Genomic DNA, 24,840 nt, shown 5'->3' with positions numbered 1-24,840 from the left:
GGAGATTTCAGAGTCAGAATACTGAAATGCAAATGCACTTTCCAGGGCAGGACAAATGCCTTGGGGGATGGAGGAGGCACCAAACTCCAGCCAGTGGCTGAGGCAGAATAGGTGGGATGCGCTCACTCCCCAAGTCCCAGGGTACCCCCCTCACCCCCCTGACACGTCGCCCACAGCACCCGCCGCGCTCCTCCCCGCGGAGGTCCCTGCCCCTCACTGAGCTGGATGCAGAGAGGAGGCTCTCTCTGCCCAAAGACCTCACGGTCCTACAGGAAAAGGGACTTTCAAACACCAAATGTATTTTGGCATGAAAGCCTTCTCAAGACAGGCTCTGGCAGCCAGACTGAGGCCTTAATATGAGCGGAGCTGCCCTCTCACCACAGAGTCAGTGATGGGAACTTTCAGGGCACTTACCGAAGCCATCTGGAAGCCAGGGCTGTGTCTGGGGTTCAGGTGTTCCTGAACCCAGTTTTATGTTAAAGTTAAGAATTTTGCTTTCACTTTCCTTCTGACACTGTTAAAAAGCTTTAAACACTAAACTTTTCATTTAAGGGAGACTAAAGGTTTGCTTTAATTGGGAAGGTCAATAGTTACCTACATCAAAACATGGAATCACCGAGGCTTCAAAGCCACCTAAAAGCAGTCAGAGTAGGAGGGAGACCTTATGATCTGCTCCTGCTTGAGAAAACCAAGGTCTCTTTCAACAAAAACCTGGACAAGTATTCCTACTCCAGGAAGGGGGGCCTTTAGAGGCACAGAGGTGCCAACCCCGAGTGCACTTACCTAGGCCATAATAAAAACTCCAGGAAATATTAGGTCAGAAGCCATGGGGGAGGCCAAATGGGGTGCTGCGCTCCACAGGGCAAGGCTTCAGGAGGTGGGGGCCTTGGAGCACGTGGATCCAGGAGTTCATTGCCCCTGGAGGACACATTGGGCTGCAAGAAGCAGAACTTAACTAAAGGGGGTTTTGACAGCCTGGATAGTCGGTGTCTCCGTAACAAAAAGACAGAGGCAGGTGACTCAGATTCAGTTCAGCAGCTCACCAAGGCCACCAAGGACCCAATCATTTTACAAATCTGAGGAAAAATATAAATTCAAAGTTTGCAAAGTTCAACAAGTCCCAAGCAGGACAAAAACAAAGAAAATCACACAAAGTCAGCAGCACAACCAAATTGTCGAAAAGCAAAACGTTAAAGAGAAAAGCCTTAGAATCAGCTAGAGAAAAAGACACATTAAAAACAGTAGAACAGGGCTTCCCTGGCGGCGCAGTGATTGAGAGTCCGCCTGCCGATGCAGGGGACGCGGGTTCGTGCCCCGGTCCGGGAAGATCCCACATGCCGCGGAGCGGCTGGGCCCGTGAGCCATGGCCGCTGAGCCTGCGCGTCCGGAGCCTGTGTTCCGCAACGGGAGAGGCCACAACGGTGGGAGGCCCGCGTACCGTAAAAAGCAAAACAAAACAAAACAAAACACAGTAGAAGATTTTATCACCAGAAACAGAATAAGCCAGAAGACAATTAACATCTGTAGAGTGATGAAAAATAAAATGAGAAATCAGAGTACGTATCCAGCTAAAATATTTTTCAAGAGCAAAAGTGAAAGAAAAATGTATTCTGATAAATAACACGTAGGAGACTTCATTGCCAGCACTCTTGCACTATAAGAAATATATTTCCTCTTTCACCTCAATCAGTTTTCACCTCATGTATTTGAAGCTCTGCTGTTTGGTACATTCATATTTGCGATTGGTAAATATTCTTGGTGGATTGACCCCTGTATTATTATAAAATGTTCCTCTCTGTCCCTGGTCATTTTCTTTGCTCTGAAGTCTACTTTTTCTGATATTATTATGGTCTCCCTGCTCTCTTCTGAGTAATGTTTGTGTGTGTATATTTTTCTCTCTGTTTACGTTTGACCTACGCATATCATTATATCAATACTTGAAGTGAGTTTCTTGTAGACAACATGCTTTTTTAAAATCCATTCTATCGATCTCTCTCTCTCTTTTTTTTTTTTTTTTTTTTTTACGGTACGCGGGCCTCTCACTGCTGTGGCCTCTCCCGTTGCGGAGCGCAGGCTCAGTGGCCATGGCTCACGGGCCCAGCCGCTCCGCGGCATGTGGGATCTTCCCGGACCGGGGCACGAACCCGCGTCCGCTGCATCGGCAGGCGGACTCTCAACCACTGCGCCCCCAGGGGAGCCCTCGATCTCTCTTTTAATTGATTTATTAAGCCATTTGTATTTTATGTAATTGTTGATATGTTAGGGGCATGGGTCTGCCATTACACTGTTTTGAACACTTTCTCTGTTCCTTCTGTATTTGTTCTTCTGCTTCACTTTTCTTGCCTTTGTATGTCTTACCTGAACATGTTTAGAATTCTATGATCTATAGTGTTTTTGTAGATTTTTTTGGTGGTTGCTCTAGGTATTATATTATCGATGAACCCACATTGGCAGATCATTATCACCTGACATCTATAGTTTACGTTCGCATTCACTCTTCCAAGGGACATTTTTATGCAGTTTTGGGGGCCTCTTTCTCTGCAGCTCCCTGTTCTCTGGTCCCCTGTTCCTTGAATCCCAGTGGTCTTAGAAAAACCCTGAACTCTGATCTGCTTCCTGCACTTAATGAGACTGTGAGTCTACGTCTGACGCTGTTTACCTGCACCAAGGTTTGGGAAATACCTTCAGGCATAAGTCTGGGCGCATGTGAGCCTTGCCTCCATCACGTCCCTTCTATCCAGGATCTTTGTTGCTGTCCAGTGGCTACAAACCCTTTTGAAAAGAGTTGAGAGATTCACAGGAAGTTGCAAAGATAATACAGAGAAGTCCTGTTATCTTTAGCCAGTTTCCCCCAATAGTTACGTCGAACAAAACTATAGTACAATAACAGAACCAGGAAATTGGCATCGGCATAAGTGTGTGTACAGTTTTATGTCATTTTATCACAGGTATAGATTCATGTAACCACCATAACCACCAGAAGACAGACGGTTCCGTTACACCAAAGCTCTCCCTCAAGCTACCTCTTTATAATCACAGCTCTTCCTCTCCCTCCTACCATGGCTAACCCCTGGAAAGTGCTTATCTGTCCTTTATAATTTTGTCTTTCTTGAGAATGCTGTATAAATAAAATCACACATGTGAAGTTTTGAGATTGGCTTTTTTCACTCAACATATTTCCCTCGATATCCATCCAAGTTGTTGCCTGAATCAACAGTTTGTTCCTTTTTTATTGCTGAGTAATATTCCTTGATATGGATGTATCACTGTTTGTTTAACAGTTCACTTGTTGTAGGATAACTTTAGTTGTTTTTAGTTTTGGGCTATTACAAATAAAGCTGCCATGAACAATTGTGTCCAGGTATTTATGTGAACATAAATTTAATTTCCTGCTTCCATGTGTGATGGGCCAACTGCATACTGTGGTCCCCTTCTCAGGCTTTGGAGTTTTGATCAAAGTTTGGTCAGTGAATCATAGACTGAGCAGTGCAGATGAAACCAAGAGTGAGGTGCTGGAATCCATCTAGAAGGCCGGGCACACCCAGCCTGGGCTCCGTGATGTCTACGCTATGTCCTCTTGACTGATAAGGGAAAATCCGTAGTGGATTGGCCCCCTCATTTCCCTTTGCTGGTCTTGGGAAGAGCGGGCGCCAGCTGCTAGTTTGAAAACTTGTATAAGGATTCTGTTATTACATAAGAGCCTCTTTTCCCTGGGGGACCATGAGGTCTTTGCAGAGTGGATATCTCTTTTCTGTGACCACAGACTACATGTCTGGCACATGGGGAGGGGGAGGCACTGTGAGTGATACAGGCGGGGATCTGGTCCTTGTTCTAGAAGCTGTGTCTGTCTGGGTCTTGGGGCCCAGCTTGTTCATGCCCAGTTCACAGAGGAGCCTCGATACTGAGTCTGTGGGGAAAACCTTGGGTCTCTGGGAGGTGAACTAATCCCTGTCTTGCCTCCCTCTGCTGCTGGTGAGGGTTTAGACCCTTCTCAGCCCCCAAACAGCACCTCTGTCCCCCGTTTCCTTTCACAGTCTTTTCCTCCCAGCTCAAGACCATTCTAGTTTAAGCTGTGCAATATCCAGCAGCGTTGATTTTCTGTGTGATTGAAGTTCTAGGCGGGGTTGGATTCAGCTCAGGGGTGTGCAGCTGAAAAAGATAAGCTGCGTTCATACATTTATTCCAGGAAACGGAACAATTCCAGGAAGGCATGTATCATAATCTTAAAAAAAGGAGCTTGTCTGGCCTAGTTCCAGAAGGGAACTTCCCCACCCCTCGTGACCATTCCCTGTTTCTTCATCCAGATGGGGGCCAAGTGTAGACTTCAGCTCAGCATTGCTATTGACAGTGCCCTGGCCATGGTCTTAGACATCTGGGGACATTTAGGGATGGAGTGAATAGTCCCTACATGTCCTCCAGATGGAGACCATCTCTGGCCCTGCCTGGCTGACAAGGTGCCTTGGGATGAGACAGCAGAGGAGCTGCCTAGGAGTCCTGGCCCCGCAGAGCCTCCAGCCCTCCTGCTTGCACAATTGCTTTGCTTCTCTCCCAAGCCAAGCCCCTCAGTGGATGCTGGAGACGCAGAGAGGGAGGGACGAGCACACAGAATCCTGCCTGAATGGAGCTGCAAGTCCAGAGGGGTGCAGACAGGAACAGGGAATCACAGCACGACACAACCATGGGGGAGACGGGGAGGTCCTGGGTGCCTGGGGACCCAGAGGATGGCAGCTGACCAGGCTGGGGCCTGCAGGGCAGCTTCTCAGATGTGGGGTATCTGATGGGGAAGAAGAGGAAGGGGGGTATGGAGCAGGGTGTGAGGTCAGAGAGAACTGGATGTGCACAGGAGCAGAGGCAACGACAAGCAGTGGGTCAGGGAAAGGGCAAGTCATCCAGTCAGCCTGGGTGGAGCAGGAAGGGCGAGGAGAGGTGAGGAGAGCAGGTCAGGAAGTGCTGTGAGCTGCCCAAAGGACCTTCCCTGTGCTCTGACGTCAGAGGAAAGTCATGGGCAGACGTGCCCTTAGGAGGCAGGTCACAGAGAGTCTTGGGGACACTGGATGTGGAGTGATGGGAGCGGGGGGGGCACAGTCAGGGGGCCGAGGGGGTCACAGAGGCAGGGACGGGGCTGCCCTGGACCAAGTCAGTGGATGGGAGATGGACGAGGCAGTGAATTCAGGAGAAACTTCCAGGGTTGGCATTGACTGGACTTCGTGATTGGATGCAGGTGGCAGGAGTTGGGGTGAAGGAGGGGCAGAGGGAAAGGATGTGCTAGGGAGATGGAAGACTTAGGATGGTCCTCTTTTGGGACTGGGAAACCTGGAGGAGGGGTTGGAAGGGGGGATGTCATTCCCCAGATCAGGAATGTAGAGGGAATAGAAAAAGTATTAGTTCTTGCAGCTGGGGTGCCCTGGGGTGGAACATGGACGGTGAGGAATGGGGTGAGGAAGGGAAGAAAGTCAGGACCATGGGGTGCCTAGTGAGAGATGTGGGCAGAGGAAAGACCCAGCTCGAACTCTTCACACAAGTGACCTTGAGCAGGTCATCGCCCTTGAGGGCCACATGGCAGGTGTCCACCCCACTGCAGACACAGCTGTTTGATCCCACAAGGTCCTGGTCCCTGGCTGAATTGCCTGTTGGGTCACATTAAGATCCCTTCAACTTGCATCTTCAGGACATCAGCTCTGAGAGAAGGGCATCCTGAGGCCAGGAGGGGATCTAAGTGGGGGCTCAATGTGACCCTGAACACCACGAGCGGGGGGTGCCGGGCTTGAGGGTCAGTGTGCAGGAAGGGCAGGGACTCGAGACTGACTGCTCAGTGCTGTCCTGGGTGGGCCTGGCTCTTGGACATGTTGGAAAGATGCTGTACATACCGTGTCATGAGTACACATGTGCAGAAACACATCCACACAGCCCTGTGCATGTGGAGGCACATCTGAATGAACATGTACTCAGCCAGCACAGTCCCTGGACCCTCCCTCCTTTCCCATGTCTCGGTGTGTGTGTGTGGGGGTGAGGGTGCCGGCCGAGACAACTGCTTGCACCTTCTGAGTTTCCCACCAGTTGATGAAGCTAAAGCATCCCCCCTTACCCCCAAAGAAGCCACTCTCTGGGCGGTGGGGCTCAGGTTCATGTACCTCTGGCTGTTCTAGGGCAGGCAGGCCAGACATTACACCTGGAGACCTGGTTGAGATTTTTCAAAGCGGCTACGAGATGAGAACGTGATCCATCTGGCTCCCGCAAACAGGGAAGGATTTTCTGTCTAAATATCATCCCTTGAGTTTGGAAGCATGAACGTGTGCACACTGAATTGTGTTCTTTTCCACCTTGAGTTCTTTGGACATATTGTAAAAGACTCCGAAACTTTATTCTCTATAGGATGGAATTTGTTGTACATTGATTGAGCTGCACTTTTTGGTAACTCCTCTCACATGTCCCCAGAGGAGCTTGTTTGCAAAAGATCCACACAGCGTCAGTCTGGCTCCAAGGAGAGGGCAGGGCCTTCAGAGCTTGCAAGTCCTGCTTCCAAATCCTGGCTCCACCATATCTCAGCAGAGTCCTTGGGTGCTACTCATCTCCCTGAGGCTCAAGAGACAACTTCTTAAGGGGAGATGATAATACTTGTAACCCTTTGGGATAGGGGAGGGATGAAACAAGACAGCAAGCTCTAGAGCGCAGGCTCAGTAGTTGTGGCGCGTGGGCTTATTTGCTCCGTGGCATGTGTGATCTTCCTGGACCAGGGCTCGAACCTGTGTCTCCTGCATTAGCGGGTGGATTCTTAAACACTGCGCTACCAGGGAAGTCCCAAGAGAGTAGATCTTATAAGTTCTTATAAGTTCTCATCACAAGAAACAAATTGTAACTATATATGGGGGTGGGTGTTAACTAGACTTATTGTGGGGATCATTTCACAATATATACATATATTGAATCATTATGTTGTACACCTGAAACTAATATCATGTTATATGTCAATTATATCTTAATACAATTAAAAAAAATTTAAGTATGTATATTATAATTCCTAGAGGTAGCACTAAAATAATTATGCAAAGAGATATAGTAAAAAAAGACAATAGGTTAATTGAAATTGGATGCTAAAACTGTTCAAATATTCCAAAAAAAAGGCAGGAAAGGGAAAAACAGAGGACTAAAAAACAGTGGGAACAAATAGAAAAAAACAAATAAAATGGTACACCTAAAACCAAACCTATCAATGACTCCTTTAAATGTAAATGGTCTAAACACACCAATTAAAAGAAAGATATTGTCAGAATGGATTAAAAAAACCAACCAACCAACAAACAAAAACTAAAACCATGACCCAACTATGTGCTATATACACAAAACTCAGTTCAAGTATAACGATACAGATAGGTTAAAAGTAAAACGGTGCTCTGTGATGATCTAGATGGCTGGGATGGTGGGTGGGGTGGGAGGGAGGTCCAAGAGGGAGGGGATATACGTATACATATAGCTGATCCACAAACAGCAGAAACTAACACAACATTGTAAAGCAATTATACTCCAGTTAAAAACAAAAGAAGTAAAAGGATGCCAAAAAGATACAACATACACACACTAATCAAAGAAAGCTGGAGTGACTATACTGATATCAGACAAAGAGGACTTCAGAGTAAAGGGATAACTAGGGACTTTGCAAAATGACAAAAGAGTCAATTCATTAAGAAGAAGACATATGTGTTGGGGATTCCCAAGACCACCCCAGGTTCAGTGATTCACTAGAAGGACTCATAGGACTTATCATATAGTCATACTTCCAGCTAAGATTTATTACAGTAATGGATACAAAATGAAATCAGCCAAGGGAAAAGGCACATGGGGTGATGTCCAGAAGAAAACCAAAGGCAAACTTCCAAAGTTCTCTCTAGTGCATTCACACGGGATGTGCTTAATTCTTCCATTGATGAGTTGTGACATGTGCAGTGTTGTCTACCAGGGAAGTTCTCTGAGTCTAGAAATTCAGGCTTTTATAAAGGGTAAGTAATATAGGCACCCTCTGCCTAGCATGTACCAAAATTCTAGATTCCCAGAAGGAAACTGGGTATTCAGCATAAACTATATTTTTATATAAACAGTTTAGGCACAGTGAGCCACTCTTAATAGTTAGGAATGTTTTATGTCAGTATAGGGAATTGTCTACCAGTTAAGTTCCCAGATACTAGCCAAGAGCCAACCTTGCAAGCAGGCTTTTCTAAGAATCGCTGTTTCAGGACTAGCATGGTAATTTTTTTTCTGCACGACGTATTTTTTTTATTCTACATGATTAATATACAAAATATCTCCACTTCCCTGGAGAAACAGTATCATATCTAAAACACACTTTGATATGCACCGAACAATAGAGCTTCAAAATAAAGGAAGCAAAACCAGACAGAACTGAAAGGAGAAATAGATAAATATGCAATTGTAGCTGAAGACTTTCACATTCCTCTCTGAAAACCTGATAGGACCTGTAGACCAGAAAACCAGCAATAATAGAGAAGAACTGAAAAACACTATCAACAAATTGGATCTAATTGACATTTACTGAACACTCAACTCAACATCAGAGTACACATTCTTTTCAAGTGTCCACAGAACATTCACTAAAGCTTATATTCTGGATCATAAGAAAATATTAAAAATTTTTAAATAATTGAAATTATACAAAGTGTGAGTTAAACTACAGCTCAATAATGGAAAGATATCAGAATGATCTACAACACTTGGAATTAAATGACATACTTCTAAATAATCCATTGGTCAAAGAGGAAGTCTCAATGGACATTAGCAAATATTTTAAAATGAACAAAATGTAAACCCAAAATATCAAAATTTGTGTGTTATAGCTAAAGTGCCGAGAAGAAATTTATTGTATTAAATGCTTATACTAGAAAAGAAGAAAAGTTTAAAATCAGTATTCTGAGCTTCCAACTGAAGAAATTAGAAAAAAAGAGCAAAATAAACCAAAGCAAGCAGAAAGAAGGAAATAATAAAGAGTGGAAATCTATAAAATTGGAAACCGAAAACAGAAGAGGAAATCAATAGGGCCAAAGCTGTTTTTCTGAAAATGTCAATTAAGAAAAGGGAAAAAGATTCAAATTACCAATATCAGAAGTGAAAAAAGGGCTTTCACTAAAGATCCCCCAGACATTAAGATAAGAAAATAATATTATGCACTCTACCTACATATATACATTTGATGACTAAGATTAAATGGACCAATTTCTTGAAAAACACAAACTACCAAAACCAACCCAAGATGAAATAGGTACATAGCCTATTTCTATGTCCTATTACAGGAATTGAATTTTTAATTAAAAATCTTCCAAATGGAAATATCCAGGTCTAGATAGCTTCCCTGGCAAATTCTGTGAAAGATTAAAGAAATATCCCCAATTTTTACAAACTCTTCCAGAAAATAGAGGAGGGGACAGCATTACCCTGATACCAAAAACAGACAATGATAGTGCAGGAAAGTAATATTAGAGATCATTATCCTTCAAAAACCAGATGTTAAAATCCTCAAAAATATTTTAGCAAATCAAATCCAGCTACAGGCATACCTCAGAGATATTGTGGGTTTGGTTCCACATCACCACAATAAAGCGAATATCACAATAAAGAGAGTCACAGGAATTTTTTGGTATTCCAGTGCACGTGAAAGTTACGTTTGCACGGTACCGTAGTCTATTAAGCATACAACAGCATTCTATCTAAAAAACAGCATACATGCCTTAATTAAAAAATTATGCTGTTGGAAAAAATGGCACTGATAGACTTGCATGACACAGGGTTGCCATGAACCTCGAATTTGTTAAAAAATGCAGTATCTGTGAAGCACAGTAAAATGAGGTATGTCTATATTTTCAAAATGAATAATACACCACGGCAAAGTAGAGTTTATCACAGAAATGCAAGTCTGGTTGAATAACTGATTATCAACTATGTAACACACCATATTTATAGCCTAAAGAATAAAAAACAAATGTTCATATCATTTGATGCAGAAAAAACCTTTGACAAAATTCAACACCCATTCATAATAATTTGTGATAAATTCATAATAATAGTAATAATAATAAAAACTCTCAGTAAACTAAAATAGAAGGGTATGTCCTTAACTTGATAAGGGGCATCTACAAAAAATCTATAGTTAATATTATAAGGCTTCCTCCCTAATATTGGGAACAAGGCACAGAAGTCTACTCTCATTCGTCCTACTCAACATTGCACTAGAATTCTTAGCCAGCATAATAAGACAGGAAAAATAAAGCCTTATAGATTGGAAAGGAAGAAGTAAAATTGCCCCTTTTCACAGACAACATGTAAAAGATTTATGTAAAAGATTCTGTGTAATAGACAAAAACACTTCTATATATAGAAAATCAATCATATTTCTATATAATTACAATAAACAATTGCAAATGGAAGCTAAAAAATACCACTTACAATAACCCTAAAAAGATGAAATACTTAGCTATAAATCTAAAAACACATGTATAGGATTTGTATACTAAAAACTAGAAGATGCTGATGAAATAAATCAAAGACCTAAGTAAATGGTAAGACCTGTTGTGCTAGTGGATTGAAAGATTCAACATAATAAAGAGGTCAATTTTTCCCAAGTTGCTTTATAAATTTTAATGCAATTCCCTTCAAAATCCCTGCAGGATATCTTGTAGGTATGGACAAGCTGCTTCTAAAATTTATAAGAAAAGGCAAAGGATCAAGAAGAGCCAAAATAATTTTGAAGAAGAATAAAGTTGGAGGAATTACATTACCCATTATCAAGATTTACTACAAAGATGCAGTAGTCAAGACAGTGTGGTATTGGCCAAGAGACAGACACATAGATTAATGGAACAGAATAGAGTCCAAAAATAAGCTTGCCCAAATATGGCCAATTGATTTTTGACAAAGTTGCAAAAGCACTTCAACAGAGGATAGATAGTCTTTTCAAAAATGTTACTGGAATAATTGGACATCCAAATGCAAAAACAAAACCAAACCAAACCAAAAGAAACCTCATAAAACTTCAACCTAAACTGCACAACATAATTAACAATTAATTTAAAATGGATCATAGATCTATATGTGAACTATGAAGTATAAAGCTTTTAGAAGAAAACAGAGGAGAAAATCTTCATTAGGCAAAAACTTCTTAGATATGACACCAAAAATACGATTCCAGAAAAAATTGATGAATTGGACTTTATCAAAATTAAAAACTTTTGCTCTGTGAAAGAAACTGTTTAGAGAATGAAAAGATAAGCTAAGACTGGGAGACATTACTTACAAACCACATATTTAACAAAGGACATTTATCCAGCCTATATAAAGAAGCTCTTAAAAGTCAGTGATAAGAAAACAAACAACTCAATTAAAAATGGAGAAAAGATCTGAACAGGCACTGCACCAGAGAGAATACACAGGTGGAAAATTAGCACATAAAAAGATGCTCAACATCTTTAGCCACTAGGCAAATACAAATGAAAGCCACAATGAGATACCTCTACACACCGATGAAGATGGCTAACATAAAAAATACTGACAATTATGAGCATTGATGAGCATACAGAACGACTGGAAATCTCATAGATTGCTGGTGGGAAAGCAACATTCCCAAAACTACTCTGAAACAACTCTGGAAAATTGTGACAGTTTCTTATAAAGTTAAACATGCATTTACCATATGATCCATCAATCTCACTAGTAGGTATTAACCCAAGAGAAATGAAAAGTTACATTCATACAAAGACTTGTATACAAATGATTTTAGCTGCTCTATTCATTAATTGTCAAAAACTGAAAACCACCCAAATGTTCTTCAGTGGGTCAATTGTGGTACAACGGGATACTACTGAGTAACAAACAGGAATGAGTCACTGATACATACAGCCACTTAGATTAATCTCCAAAGGGTAATGCTGATTGAAAGAAATCAGTTTCAAAAGGTCACATCCTACCTGATTCCGTTTATATGACATTCTCAAAAACACAAAATATAGTCATGGAGAGCAGATCAGGGAGTTGCTGGGGGTTAAGGGAGCGGGTGGAGGAGGTGCAAGTACACAGAAGTAATGCCAGGGAATTTTTTGGAATGATGGAGCTGTTATATATCTTGATTGTGGTAGTGGCCACACAGATCTACATATATGTTAAAACTCAGAATTTTACCCACCCCCCCAAAGTCAATTTTATTGTGTTAACTAAAAAAATAAAATAAAAAGTAAGGATAACCACTAGAAGTATAAAATGGAATTTACAACTTCCAAATCAGCATAAGAAAAAAAAGGGGGAGGGTGATAAAGAAGACTTTATCAATCCAATAGCAAGTCCAAAAGCTGAAAATATGATGAAAAATAGCAATGGTAAATAGAAAACACAAAATAAGATGGTAAAATATAAATAAAACCAATATTCCGGGAACCACAGGAGTAGAACTACGGCCAGGCACGTGGTCATCCCGTGGAGGACACTTCCAGCCTCCCTTGCAGATAACGTGGCTGCGTGACTGAGTACTTGCCAATGAGATGTGAGTGATAGCGTGTGCTAATCCCAGGTCTGGGCTTATGACATCAGATGGGCCTTGTCCGTATTCTCTATTTGCCTTCTCAGCGGTTGAAACCTAGATACGGTGGCTACTGAGCTTCTGCCATGCAGGTGATGCTGATGCCCTGGGGGGTGGTGGCATGATGACTAGGATGACCCAGAAGGTCCATAATGAGCAAAGTTGCCCCACTGACCCGGACGATTTTTCTGTTTAGATGAGAAGGAAATAAACATCTAAATTTTTAAAGCTGCTGCATTTTGGAGTACCTTCATTAGGCTACAAAGCCTGCCTCCTTGTCTAGGCCCTGAAGGAAGGCATAGCCAAATCAGGCTCCTGGTGGAGGGAACTGCAGAGTTTCTGGAGCCTTCACACTCTTGTACCCCCTTTCTGCTGTGGGGTCCAAAGCACCTGCAGACTCAGGCTCCTGGTTCCAGAAGCGAGCCAGGCCTGACACCGTGTTGGCAGGTGGAGATTTTAATGAGGGTAGGAGAGTGGGGCCATCTGGTGGGGCCCCGGCTATAGGCTGCCCCTCTTCTTCTCTGGCTGGGCTCTCTGGATCCCTCCTCAGTAGTGGACGCAGTAGAGCTGGACGCTGCCACTGATTCGCAGCTCCCGCAGCCGCTCCAGGGCCTGCTGGCCCAGGCTGGTGGCCCCCACGCCCTGCCCACTGAGGGCCAGCTTCAGCTCTCCCTCTTGGCATAGGAGCAGAACCTGGGAAAGGAGGGCATGGGGCTCTGCAGGCTTCCAGACCCTCCCTTGCCTGCCTGATGCCCCACCTGGCAAGGACACGAAGACTGGACCCATGGGGCACCCAGTGATGGAAAAGACCAGGACTAGGGGCCCAGCTCATCATCAGCCCTCCCACAAGGATCTGCCCAGGCCTTGGCCTCAGTTTCACCGTCTGTAAAAGGGGTCGTTGCTCTCCCTGGACGAGTGATCTCAACCTCAGTGGCACACTGGAGTCGTTAGGGGGGCTTCTTGATGATGCTGAGGCCAGGGCCCCCCCCGATTAATTAAAGAGGGGTTTCTGGGCATGGGATCCCCAGCCCAGATCTCCTCTCCCCCAGCGGGCACTGGCTTCCCTGCCCTCCCGACACACCCCCAGTCTCCCGGATGCGAATGCGGCTCTGCACTCCACCCAAGAGGGACCAGGCACACTGGCTCCGACCCACCTCGAAGAATCGCTGCGGGTAGAAGAGGAAGGGGGCCAAGATCAGTTTCTTCCGGCCCCAGCGGGAGACCCAGGCCAGAGTTCTGTCGGCGAAGGAAGCCCTGAGCGTCACAGGAACGTGGGCGGCCTCGTCCAGCAGACTGAGTGTGAAACTGCGGAAAGGGGCCGGAGAAGGGGCTGAAGGCTTGCTAAGTGCCAGGGGCGGTGCTAAGCCTTAATGTCGGTGGCCCAGGGCTGACTTAACCTGTAGAAATGTTCTGGCTGGTCCACGGTATTCTTCAACTTTAAAGTAATACCATTTTCAAAAATTGAGAAAGTTCATATAAAAGATAGCTTTCAGCTTCTCTTTTAAATAATTAGAAGATCTGGATCTGGCATCAGAAGATCTATGGAAATATTCTTTCCACTTCACCACATTCCCAACCTGGTGCCTCACTATTTATGTGACCTGCCTGGCCTCTGAGGACACGTGAATCATGGCCCTTGAGAGAGAGAGCAGTAAAATCATTCCGTGTCACTAATAATAACCATGTGAATTGAGCTAAGATAAGCACCTGGTCTCCTGTCTCCAAGCTTGGGGAGGAGTGGGGTTCTTTCCTTCACTGGGAACTTTTTCATTTTCCCTGTAGAGTGGGATTATCTTTCTCCTTTTTTTCTGATGGGGGAACTCAGCCCTCCAGGCTAAGAGAGGTGTAGTGACTAGCCCAAGACCACAGTTTTTAAGAGGCAAAACCAGGAATCCAATCCAGTCATGCCTGGCTTTGGAGGCTCATGCTATCCAGGGCTGTGCTGCACACCTGCCCATAATTCACAGGCCTGATCAAGAGCATGCAGCACAAGGGTTAGTGAGGTCAGTGACTTCAAAAACAAAAACAAAACAGAAGCGGGTAGGGCAGGGAGAACATAGGGCACTAGCCTTACTTCCCTGGCCCTCCGCCAAAAGAATTCTGATATCACCACATTTGTGGACCACTTGCTATGTGCCTGGCACAAGTCTCCGTATTTACACCATCCCTGAAGCTGGCACTATTTTTATCCCTTTTTACAGACAAGGAAACTAAGGCACAGAAAGGAAAAGTAACTGCTGTGAAGTTGCACACGAACCGGGGCACGAACCCGCGTCCCCTGCATCGGCAGGCGGACCCTCAACCGCTGCGCCACCAGGGAAGCCCTGCACAGGTTTTAAGCGTCCTCAGCAGAAGTCAAGCCCAGGAAATCTGTCCCAAAAAAGTCATGAAATCCAATGCAATTCCAGAAGGAAGGAAGGGAGGAGGGAAGGAAGGATGGAGGGGAAGAAGGAAAGGGAAGAAGGAAAAGGGAAGAAACAAAGAAAGGGAACGAGAAAGACACTTGTCTAAGTGGCGTGGAATCCGCAGGTTTGGGAAATGAAGCACGAGCACCCCCTATGGGAGAAGTCAGGAAGCATCCACTTGGTTACTGTGTCCCTCCAAGTCCCCACCTCCCAGCACTGGGCCTCTTCTCTGGGGTCACCTGGCTGTGTTTCCTAAACCAGGGCACTGTGGGAGATCACATCCCCTCTCTGGGTCTCAGCCTGTGCCTTTAGAGGGCCTTTCCTGAGGCTCCAGCTGGGACCTGCGGTGAGAGGCTGGTTGGCCTGACCACATGCACAGGCAAGGAAGATACTCCCGGAGTGGGAGTTGCTGGTGCCACGAAGGCACCAGAGCCCTGGACCCGATCCCAGATCAGACTTGCACAAGCCCTGCGACCTTGGGCAACTTACTTCTGCTCTCTGCTCCTCTGTTTCCTGATCTGGAGGATGGGGATTGAGCAGTGGTGCTGGGGGTTAAGCGGTGATATTCATCAAGCTTGTGCCTGGCACAGAGATGCCCCTCCTTCCCCTCCTTCTGCATACTTACTCCTTTGGCTCCGGCAAGACCAGCCCCCTCACTATGATGACCTGTCCGGGCCAGAGACCCTGGGGAAGGGCACGCGAGCAGGGCACCTCCTGAGGGAACACGGGAGATGACTGAGAGGGGGACTCACAGAGGGGCTTGGGGAGGGATACTGCCCCTAGGAGCTGCTTCATGGGCTGCCCTCAGGGGCCAGGGAGCCCCGGGGCTGGTTAATCTCTGCCTCTAGGCCTGCATCCAGGAGACACTTCTGCTCAGTTATTAGACACCTACTGCAGGCCTGTCTCCAGTACTCGGCTCTCTCTGGCCTCCCCCCCCACCCGCCCAGCCCCCGTGCTGGGAGCCCCTAATGCTGTGCTCCAAACTGTAATGGCTCATTCATTGGTCTGCCCCCCTACCAGCCTGTGGGCAGCTGCGGGGGCGGCTGGGACTGATTTGTCCCTCCATCCTAGAGCCTGGCTCTGGGCCTAGCACAGGAGAGTATCAGATAATTGTGTGCAGAATAAATGGAGAAAAGGTAAAATGCAGCTGGAGTTTCAGCCTGAAGTCGACTGGCCCACCCATAGCCTGCAGTTTCCTATAAAGAAGGGGAGACCCTGATGCTGAGGCCATATGCCACCAGCATATGGGATATGAGTGGGAGGGGGTGTCCTCCCACTCCTGATGGAGCAGGTGAGGGACTGTCCCTCTGCCAGGCCGAGGAGGGTGAGGTCACTCACCAGGCTGGGGCTCTTCAGCAGGAAAGGCTGTCAAGGAAAGAAAGAGGGGACATGGAGGCCACATGGTGTTTGCTCATTGAAAGGGAACCTTGATATTATTCTTTAAAAATGGGGATATTTGGGGTTTGCCCCTCTCAGAGATAATGCGGGGAAATGACTGGAACCCCAGTGGGGCCCTCTTGAATTCAGATGGACACCAGCTCTGCAATAATGCAGGAGAACTGGACGGGGGTGGGGTGGGGGGTGGGGGGGCGGTCCTGTCATGCACACACTCTGTGGCTCTGAGCAAGTCCCTGGCGCGTCATCTCCCCTTCTGCCCTGCTGGCCAACCCGCTACGTCACAGGGACGCTAAGAACTGAAAGCTCCAATTGAGACGGATCTTCTGATAGGAAGACTGGGGCCCTGCCCGTTCCGGGAAGCCAGCCTACCCCAGCCATCCTCCCGAGCTGGCCCTGGTGCCGGGAGAGGCAAATCCAGGCTCCCAGGGACTGAGGTGGGGCCAGCCGTCTCCATGGCAACCGCACAGTGAGGGAGGGGGCAGCTGGGCCTTGTGCAAAATGAGCAGCAGCCCAGCGAGGGGCGGGTCCCGCTGGGGGAGGAGGGAGAGCCAGTGGCTCAGCTGGCGTGGCTGGGACCGCGAGGGCCAACCCTGCTCGCAGGAGACTCACGTGTCCAACCGGATACTCGCTACCGCCCTCCACAAATGGCTGTTAGGAGAGAGAAAAAGCAACAGGCCAGATTCGGGACCACTGCAAGCCCCAGAGCTTGACTGATTTCGCTCCCACCTGCCCTCCAGTGCCTGGGAGGGGGCAGAGGCCAGCTTTGGCCTTGATGGCTCCTCCTCTCCCCGAGGCCTTGTCGGGGCTTCTCAAACCCGGCATTTTGAACATGCTGATTCCTGGGCCCCACCTCCGACTTACTGAATCAGAATCTCTGATGGCGGGTCTCAGAAATCTGCATTTTTAATCAGCTCCTCAGCTGGGAATGATACTCCACGGGTCCAAGACTCCAAGTCATTTGCCTTTTGGCCACTGCTCCTCATTGACCAGACCCCATGCCCAGGCTAGGATTCTGCCCGAGGCTCTTGGACCCACCTTCTGTGGTCACCTCACCCCTCCTCACGTCCAACACCTGGATGGATGCCCTCCACCTTGGCTATAATTGGTGTGACAGGGCTTGTCTGGGGCGGGAGGGGATCCTGGGCCTGTCCAGGCATCAGGGGAAGTCAGAGGCTGCTGCCACCCAGGACTTGGCCCCAAGGGAACTTACGCTGATGTTCAGGAATCCAACGGCCGTCACCAGGATATCTCCATATATGCCCAAGGTGTCTACGCGAGACAGCGGGAGTTGGTAGCGGTAATGGAGAAAGTGTTGTCCATTTACACTCACCTAGAGAGACAGACAGACCAGGCTGGCTCAGCAGCAGCTGACGGTCCTGAGTTCATACTAACGTGCCAGGCATCATGAACATCCTTTCTGGAATTTTCCTCATTTAACTTCACACCAACTCTACGAGGCAGGCATGTTTTACAGACCAGGTGCCCGAGGCTTGGGGAGCTTAAGGAGCCTCCTCAAGTTTGGGGAGCTGGCAACTTCAACGCCCCTCCGGGCCCCTGACACCCCATGCTGGCCCCATTTCGCCTCTCAGCTGACCCACCAGCAGCTGGAGCAGCAGCCCCCGAGCCCTCCCCACCATCCACAGGTGAGGAGCCTCCGGAGGCTGTGTGACCCCTGTCCCACAGGTGCCCCCCTCCACTGTTGGCTCCCACCAGCTCCCTCTCCCCTAGAGAAGTCTGAAGATCTTCCTGGCAGGAGTTCACATCAGCGGTGGAAGCCTTGAGGCTTCACTCTCCCTGTCCCTTCCCCCTCTTCCGTGAGACGGGGAGAATGAAAGTGCCCTCCTCGTGGATTGTTGTGAGGATGCAGTGAGCTAATATTTAAGGGATTGGAACAGCGCGCGGCATACTGCAGGCGCTCTCTAGACGCTCCCTGTGACGGCGGCAGTGGTACCCTCTGCAGGGCCGGCACCATAGGGCCCGCTGAATGCTGCCATCTGTATCGGGCCAAGTGGGCCCAGGGCAGCTTGGGACCGGGCTTGGCAGCTCCTTGGTTCCCTGGGTACTGGACTCTGTGCGCCATCCCCCCAAATACCGCTTGACACAGTGACATGGGGAACTTGGCTGAAGGAAAGAGAAGCAGAGGGACACAAGTTCTAGACCCCCTGATTTCCCCTTCCGTTCACCTTCATCTCCTCATTTCCAAAGAGAAAGAGGATGAGGAAGCTCGCTCCTTTCTGCAGGGCCAGATGGGGCCACCGGGCCTCGGCTTGCCAGTGCCCACCGCGCAGGGTGTTGCAGATGACGTGCGGCTTGGTGGTGTGGAAGCGAGGGTTGAAGTGGATGGCGATATCTGGCCGGGGGTGCAGGCTGCAGCCGCACTGGAAGTCCACCTGGAACCTAGGGGAGATGAGGCCCCCAAAGGGCACCTCCGGTCAGAGACTCCCGGAGACCCTGAAGGTAGAGAGGGAGCCCTGCCGAGCACTTCCCTTACCTGCGCGCATTTAGGGGGACCGCTCCCTGGAGCACGACCATCTTGCCTGCTCGCAGGCCACCAAAAATTGTCGTGACATAAGGAACCACCTGAACAAGGGGAGAAACCCATCCATACAGGGTTGAAGAAAGGGCCTAGGGACCCCTGGGTCGGGGGGTGCGGTGGGGAGGAAAGAGGAACAAGAAGACTCAGCACTCCCACCCCAAACAGAAAATGTCCTAATGGGGAAAAATTAGTTTTCTCTGAAGTGTTCTCTTCCATCTTCTCCCCTTTCCTGGACCATCACACATCAAAGCCACACTGCACGGGCAAACCAGATTCAGCCCCACTGCCCCCTTGGAGCACCAGTCCAGCCCCTTACCCCAGCTGCTAGGGCACAGCAGTGCCCCCAGTGAGGCTTACTGTTCCCTGGTTGCCACCCTAGCCTCCAGAAGCCTGGTGTCGAGGCTTCCCAGGGAGTGTTTATTGGCCAGAACCTGGGAAGTGGGAGGCAGAAGGGTGGACAAACTGGGATCTGAGCGCAGACCCTGATATGGACACCTGGAGAGATACCTGATAATGACCCAAGCCTACCTTCCCAGCTCACCTTTCCCCTGGCATTCCTAAAATACAGCACACACTTTTACCACTCCTGACCCTTTCTGGGGTGTTTCCTCTGCTCTCCTTCTACCCTGTGAAATCTGACTTGACTTTCCAGGCTCTGACACCGTCTCCAAGCATCATCCATTTTGGTGCCTGAATTATTCCTTCCCTCACTGTGCTCTCCACTGGCATGGCGAGTTTGGCCCTTGGCCGGCTGGCTTAGAGGGAGCCGTGTGGCTGGCTGTTCATGCTGGAGGGCACAAGCCCTTCAAAGCCGAAGCCCTGTCTTTCGCTTCTACAGGCTCAGTGCCTGGCCTGGCACAGAGTGGGCTCTGAGCAGGTATGTGCAGAATAAATGTGAACATGCAGCAGGTACTCATTGGGCAGTATCTCAAGACTGGGCCTCGTGCGGTGTCCTCCAACTCCTAGCAGCCTTCAGAAGCCTGAACTGCCCAGAAAGAGCTGAGATCCAACAGTGTTGCCCTCCAGGTGGGATTTCGCAGCTTGCAAAGCAAGGAGCCACTGTAACCTGGGCGGCTGCTTCATCCCATCACTCAGGCACCTGGGGAGGTGTGGGAGACCCCGGGCTGTCAGAGCACCCACAGCTCAGCCAGGCTCAGCATGTCAGTCCCTCCTGCTTCCCAGGCTCTGGGCCTGGCCTGTAATTAACTGAGCCAAAGCAGTTCTCCTGGGAGGCGAGGACCAAGTAAAGGGAAAGTGATAATTAGTGCTCATTAGTGGGAGGGTGGAGTCTGCTGGGAGTTCAGCCTTCTGTAAAGTACTGTCAGGCTTCAGGAAATCTGCAGGGCACTGGGCTGAAGGAGGAATCGAGGAAACCCCAACACCATCTCTCACTTGGAGGTTCCGACCTGACTCCCAGGCTGGAGATGAGCCTGCCCTTCCTAGTGATCAATGTTCCCCCCAATGATACTACGCACTCCCCCAGACCCTCCTAGCCACCCATCGTACAGTAGGGGACACCACTCTGTCTCCAGGCCCTACTACTTTTAAAACGCAAGGACCCTGTGAACCCAGCAGTCATTGACACGCGAGTGGGAATGAGCTGTCAGCCACTTTGCTAAGCTCAGGATGGCCTTCCAGAGCCCATGGGCAGGGGCCAGGGAAACAGGACCTATGACTGAGGGCCTCTCCAGCCCCCAACCTGGGATACTGGGCCCAGCTGGAAGGGGGAGCCCTGAGACCCAGGAGGTTCCGGACCTGAGCGGCTGCTCACCGGGTGGAAGACTGGCGGCTGCAGGATGAAAGTGTCAGGAAGCGGGTCCAGTTTTTCTCCAGGCGACATGGTGGAGGGGGGGCCTCCAACTTGGGCTGCAGATCCTGATTCCAGGAGCCCTGCCCCCACTGGACTGACTCACCTTTCCCAGCCAGGTCCTAAATGCCTGGGGCAGCTCTCCCAGCTGTCAGTCTCACCTGCACCTGGCAGGGTCCTTCCTAATGGTGCTTGGAGCAGGTCTGGGAGGGCAGCTGTCCAGCACCCCACACCAGCTCCAGCCCCACCGGCTGGACTGGGTGTCAGAAGAGATCCGTGTTGAAGGGCGCGAAGCTTGTACTAACTAACCCTCAGGGTCTGAAACACAGAGCCCGTTGCAGAGGGAAGCCAGAGGCTGGCTCCTTTGGGGCCAGCGGGGTTTGTGATTTCCCCGGCTGCAGCCTGAGCCCTCCAGGGGTCAGAGGCAGGGGTGATGGTACACGGGGGCAGGTCCCAGGAGAAGCCCCGCCCCCAGCTTCCTGGACACCAAATGAGTGGCTTCCCCTCCCCTCCCCACGAAGGTTTCTATCTCTCTCCCTCGTTTCCCCACCCCTTTCCCCACTCTTCTCCCTTTGGCAAATTTTACAGTCCTTTGGGGCTCCAGTTCAGCACTGGGTGGAAATGTCAGGGCCCAGACGGGGTCACAAGAAAGTGGGATGGGGAGAGGTGAGAAAAGGCAGGGAGAGAGAAGACCCTCTTAGGCTCAGAAAAGGGAGTGGTGGGCAGTGGGGAGCACACAGCTGCACCGAAGGAGACCTGGGTTCTTGCTCAGCTTCTGCTCCAATGTGCTGTGTGCCCTGGAACAAGTCACTTACCCTCTCTGGGGCTCCCTTTGATTATCTGTATATAGAAAGGGTGATCACAGTAGCGTGTCTCCTGTCTCGAAGGGAGGTCTGTATCTGGGGGTGGGTCTAGATTTCTGTCTTTTTGTTTTTTTCAAGCTCCCCTATGATCCTCTGGACTGGAATCATTCCGGTTCTGGTTCAAATTCCAATAAGCCTTTCCCTTTAAAAAGCAGCACAACCTCTCAACTTTATCCTGAGTTGGGAGGCCCCAGGATCTGACCACAGCGTCAGACGTGGCAGCAGGGAATTGCTGGCAGGGCCAGGCTGGGCAAAGGCTCAAGGGCACGGGGTGGTGAGGGAAAAGTAAGCGGCTGCTCTGATGGTGGGGCGAGTACTTGGGCAGTGCTACGGAAAGACGCGTGTTAGCCGTGCTACTGAAGCTCTGCCTGGAAGCTTGTTAGAAATGCAAGGGCCCCACCCCACAACTACTGGGGGGCAGAGCCCAGGAATCAGCATTTTAACGTACTCTCCCGGTGATTCTGATGCATGTTAATGTTTGAGAAGCACTGACTTAGGTCCTAACCGGCAGGGCTTGGGATACAGAGCCAAGGTGTTTGTTCAGATCCTGCTGGGTAGGTGGAGCTGCGTGGCTGAAGGTGTTTCGTGCGGGAAATTTGATCAGAGGTGCATTGAGGAAGGAGGAGAAATGAAAGGTGGAGAAACCATTTGGGCAGGGACAAGGTTGGCCTTGCCGCTGGGAGTCAGATCTGGGTCCTGGTCCCAGCCTGGTAGCACCCCAATGGTGCCCCTCCCCCACTCCCATCCCAGCCTCAGCGCCTCTTCTGTGAATTGAGGAGCCAGGGCCACCATAGCGAAATACCAGGGACTGGGTGGCTGAAACAACAGGAGTTTATTTTCTCACAGTTCTGGAGGCTAGAAGCCCAGATCAGGATGTCAGCAGGGTTGTTTTCTTCTGGGGCCTCTCTCCTTGGCTTGCCGATTTTGTGTCCTAATTTCTTCTTGTAGGGAGATTGGTCATAGTGGATTAGGGTCCACCTACTTGACCTCATTTTACCTTAATCATCTTTTTAAAGGCCTTATCTCCAAATACAGTCACATCCTATGTACTGGGGGTTAAGACTCAACGTATGACTTGGGGGTGGGGAACACAGTTCAGCCCATAACAGAAGAGTAGTTATAACTGTTCTCTTTTTGAAACTCCAAGGTATTGCAGCAGTCCGGAGAGGGGGATGCTGAGGCCCTGCAGTGGGAAGGCAGCAGAAGGAAGGGGGATGGTGCATTTCATTTCTCTTTTCAGGTGACCCCAGCTTTTGACAACTGGGAGGGACCTGGTTGGCTTAAAGCACACGTCCAGAACTTGTTGAATCTGATCTAAGAGGCTCCAGAATAAGAGAGGGTCTTAGTGTCTGTTGTTCTGTCTTGGGGTGGACACAGGGGGGTAAATTCCTCTTCCTGAGCCAGAGTGAGGGGGGGACTTGTGGGAGAGCTCCAGGAAAGGGCTGATGGTGACCCTGACACTGGCAGGTGGGTTTCCCCTGCCCCAGACGGGCACCCTCCCACCCCATCCTCCCAATTCCCTCCACCCTGTGCTTTTTCCTCAGAGCACTTAACATAACTTGTCATTATATACTGAAGAATTGTTTGGAACTTCCCTGGTGGTCCAGTGGTCAAGACTCCGTGTTCCCAATGCAGGGGGCCCGGGTTCGATCCCTGGTCAGGGAACTAGATCCCGCATACCACAACTAAAAAACAAAACAAAACATCCCACATGCTGCAACGAAGACCTGGCGCAGCCAAATAAATAAATAAATATTTTAAAAAAGAATTGTTTAATGTTTGTCTCCCATTCCCCCTACTCCCCACCTATAGGTTCCACGAGGGAGATTTATTCTTTTTTTTTTTTTTTTTTTTTGGGGTTTGGGGCCCCTCCCTTTTTTGGCCCCTCCCGTTGCAGAGCACAGGCTCCCGACACGCAGGCTCAGCGGCCATGGCTCACAAGCCTAGCCGCTCCGCGGCATGTGGGATCTTCCCGGACCGGGGCACGAACCCGTGTCCCCTGCATCGGCAGACAGACACTCAACCACTGCGCCACCAGGGAAGCCCGGGAGATTTATTCTTACACTCTCAGTACCAAGCAAATGCCTGACACAGAGGAAGTGCTCAAAATCTATTTAAAGACTGAATGACTATAAGAGGTGATGGTTTATGGCTCCTGTCCTGTCTCTGCCTCCTTCTCTGTCTCTCCCCCAGCAGGTGTGGAATTGTGGCCCAAGCACAAAATTGTCCATATACTCTTCTAGCTGGCCACAGATTGTCATTGAGGCAATTTTATTGATATCTGTCAATTACCAGTTAATAGCCTGGGAAACATAACCCATTTTCAGGGATCTCAAGGTGCCCCACTCTCCCCCTTTCTATGATCCAACAGCCTCTTTCACAATCCCTGCTCCTGAATGGGTATAACTCTCTGGGCCTAGGGAGGGACTAATGCATAGATTAACCTACTTTGGTCTACATCTCCACCCCTTTCTTCTATCTGATTCCTTCTATCTGGAAACTCTCATGGATCCTCTTTCTCTCGGGACCAGTTTTGCATCATCCTGGAACAGAGGGTAGGATAATTAGGAGAAATACTAGGCAAGAAGAATTGACAGAACCCGACAGCTGCCTGGATAAGGGAGACAAGGAGAAAGGGCCCCCAAAAGTGACTCCAACACCTTGAATCAAATGATTGGGAAGGGCTTCCCTGATGGCGCAGTGGTTGAGAGTCCGCCTGCCGATGCAGGGGACACAGGTTCGTGCCCCGGTCCGGGAAGATCCCACGTGCCGCGGAGCGGCTGGGCCCGTGAGCCATGGCTGCTAAGCCTGCACATCCAGAGCCTGTGCTCCGCAACGGGAGAGGCCACAACAGTGAGAGGCCCGCGTACTGCAAAAAAAAAAAAAAGATTGGGAAGATTCTGGAAAAACAGGGAAGATTTACGTATAATCTGGGGCGGTGGCAAGCTGGCTAATTTCAGCCAAGACCATTTTGGAGGAGGTGGGCGCACAGGAATCAGTCTGGATGGAGCCCGGACACCAGGGATGTCCAGTCAGTGTTTTTGAAGGAATGGATGCTATTGCCTAAAAGCATGTTCATATACTCTTGAGAAAACAGTTTCAATTTCTTTTGGTGCTATTCTGCCCTGTAAGTGAGTTTTAGTGGCTGCAACAATTTTTCATAACTGGGTGCTGTGGCCGTTAAAGGGATCAACAATCAATCTTGCTCTCAGGGAGCTTCCAGTCTAATTGGAGAGAGAAGACATACACTTGGAGGGGAG

The 24,840-nt window shown here is 48.8% G+C and overlaps 1 protein-coding gene across 3 annotated transcripts; it reads right to left on the bottom strand.

Annotated features, from left to right (window-relative positions):
- Nucleotides 1-12,302: 12,302 nt before the first annotated feature.
- Nucleotides 12,303-21,108, bottom strand: LGALS12 (galectin 12). 3 transcript variants are annotated; one of them, XM_029206803.1, is made up of 9 exons: nucleotides 20,682-21,108; nucleotides 18,866-18,954; nucleotides 18,558-18,771; nucleotides 17,585-17,704; nucleotides 16,984-17,022; nucleotides 16,315-16,341; nucleotides 15,602-15,690; nucleotides 13,726-13,876; nucleotides 12,303-13,540 (listed from the first exon to the last, which is right to left on the bottom strand). In XM_029206803.1, exons 1-9 carry the CDS (start codon nucleotides 20,748-20,750, stop codon nucleotides 13,499-13,501), a joined length of 840 nt encoding a protein of 279 aa, XP_029062636.1. In that variant the 5' UTR covers nucleotides 20,751-21,108; the 3' UTR covers nucleotides 12,303-13,498. The 3 variants fall into 3 exon arrangements, with proteins under 3 accessions (XP_029062636.1, XP_029062635.1, XP_029062634.1); XM_029206802.1 differs by having other exon boundaries at nucleotides 12,303-13,264; XM_029206801.1 differs by having other exon boundaries at nucleotides 12,303-13,876.
- Nucleotides 21,109-24,840: the final 3,732 nt, after the last annotated feature.

This window comes from Monodon monoceros, unplaced genomic scaffold (genome assembly GCF_005190385.1).
Source record: "Monodon monoceros isolate NGI ecotype Baffin Bay Population unplaced genomic scaffold, NGI_Narwhal_1 Super_Scaffold_7, whole genome shotgun sequence".
Lineage (NCBI taxonomy): Eukaryota > Metazoa > Chordata > Mammalia > Artiodactyla > Monodontidae > Monodon > Monodon monoceros.
The sequence above is the reverse complement of the archived record's forward strand: the minus strand, read 5'-3'. Positions and strand labels throughout refer to the sequence as shown.

Excerpts from the sequence above, each read along its gene's own strand:
- LGALS12 (XM_029206801.1), bottom strand. The coding sequence starts at position 20,750 with ATGTCGCCTGGAGAAAAACTGGACCCGCTTCCTGACACTTTCATCCTG. Across the intron at positions 17,705-18,557 it reads TTGGAAATGAGGAGATGAAG|GTGAGTGTAAATGGACAACA; the intron begins GTGAACGGAAGG and ends CTGTCTCTCTAG. Across the intron at positions 13,877-15,601 it reads GTCTTGCCGGAGCCAAAGGA|TTTCACACTCAGTCTGCTGG; the intron begins GTAAGTATGCAG and ends CCCTTTCCGCAG.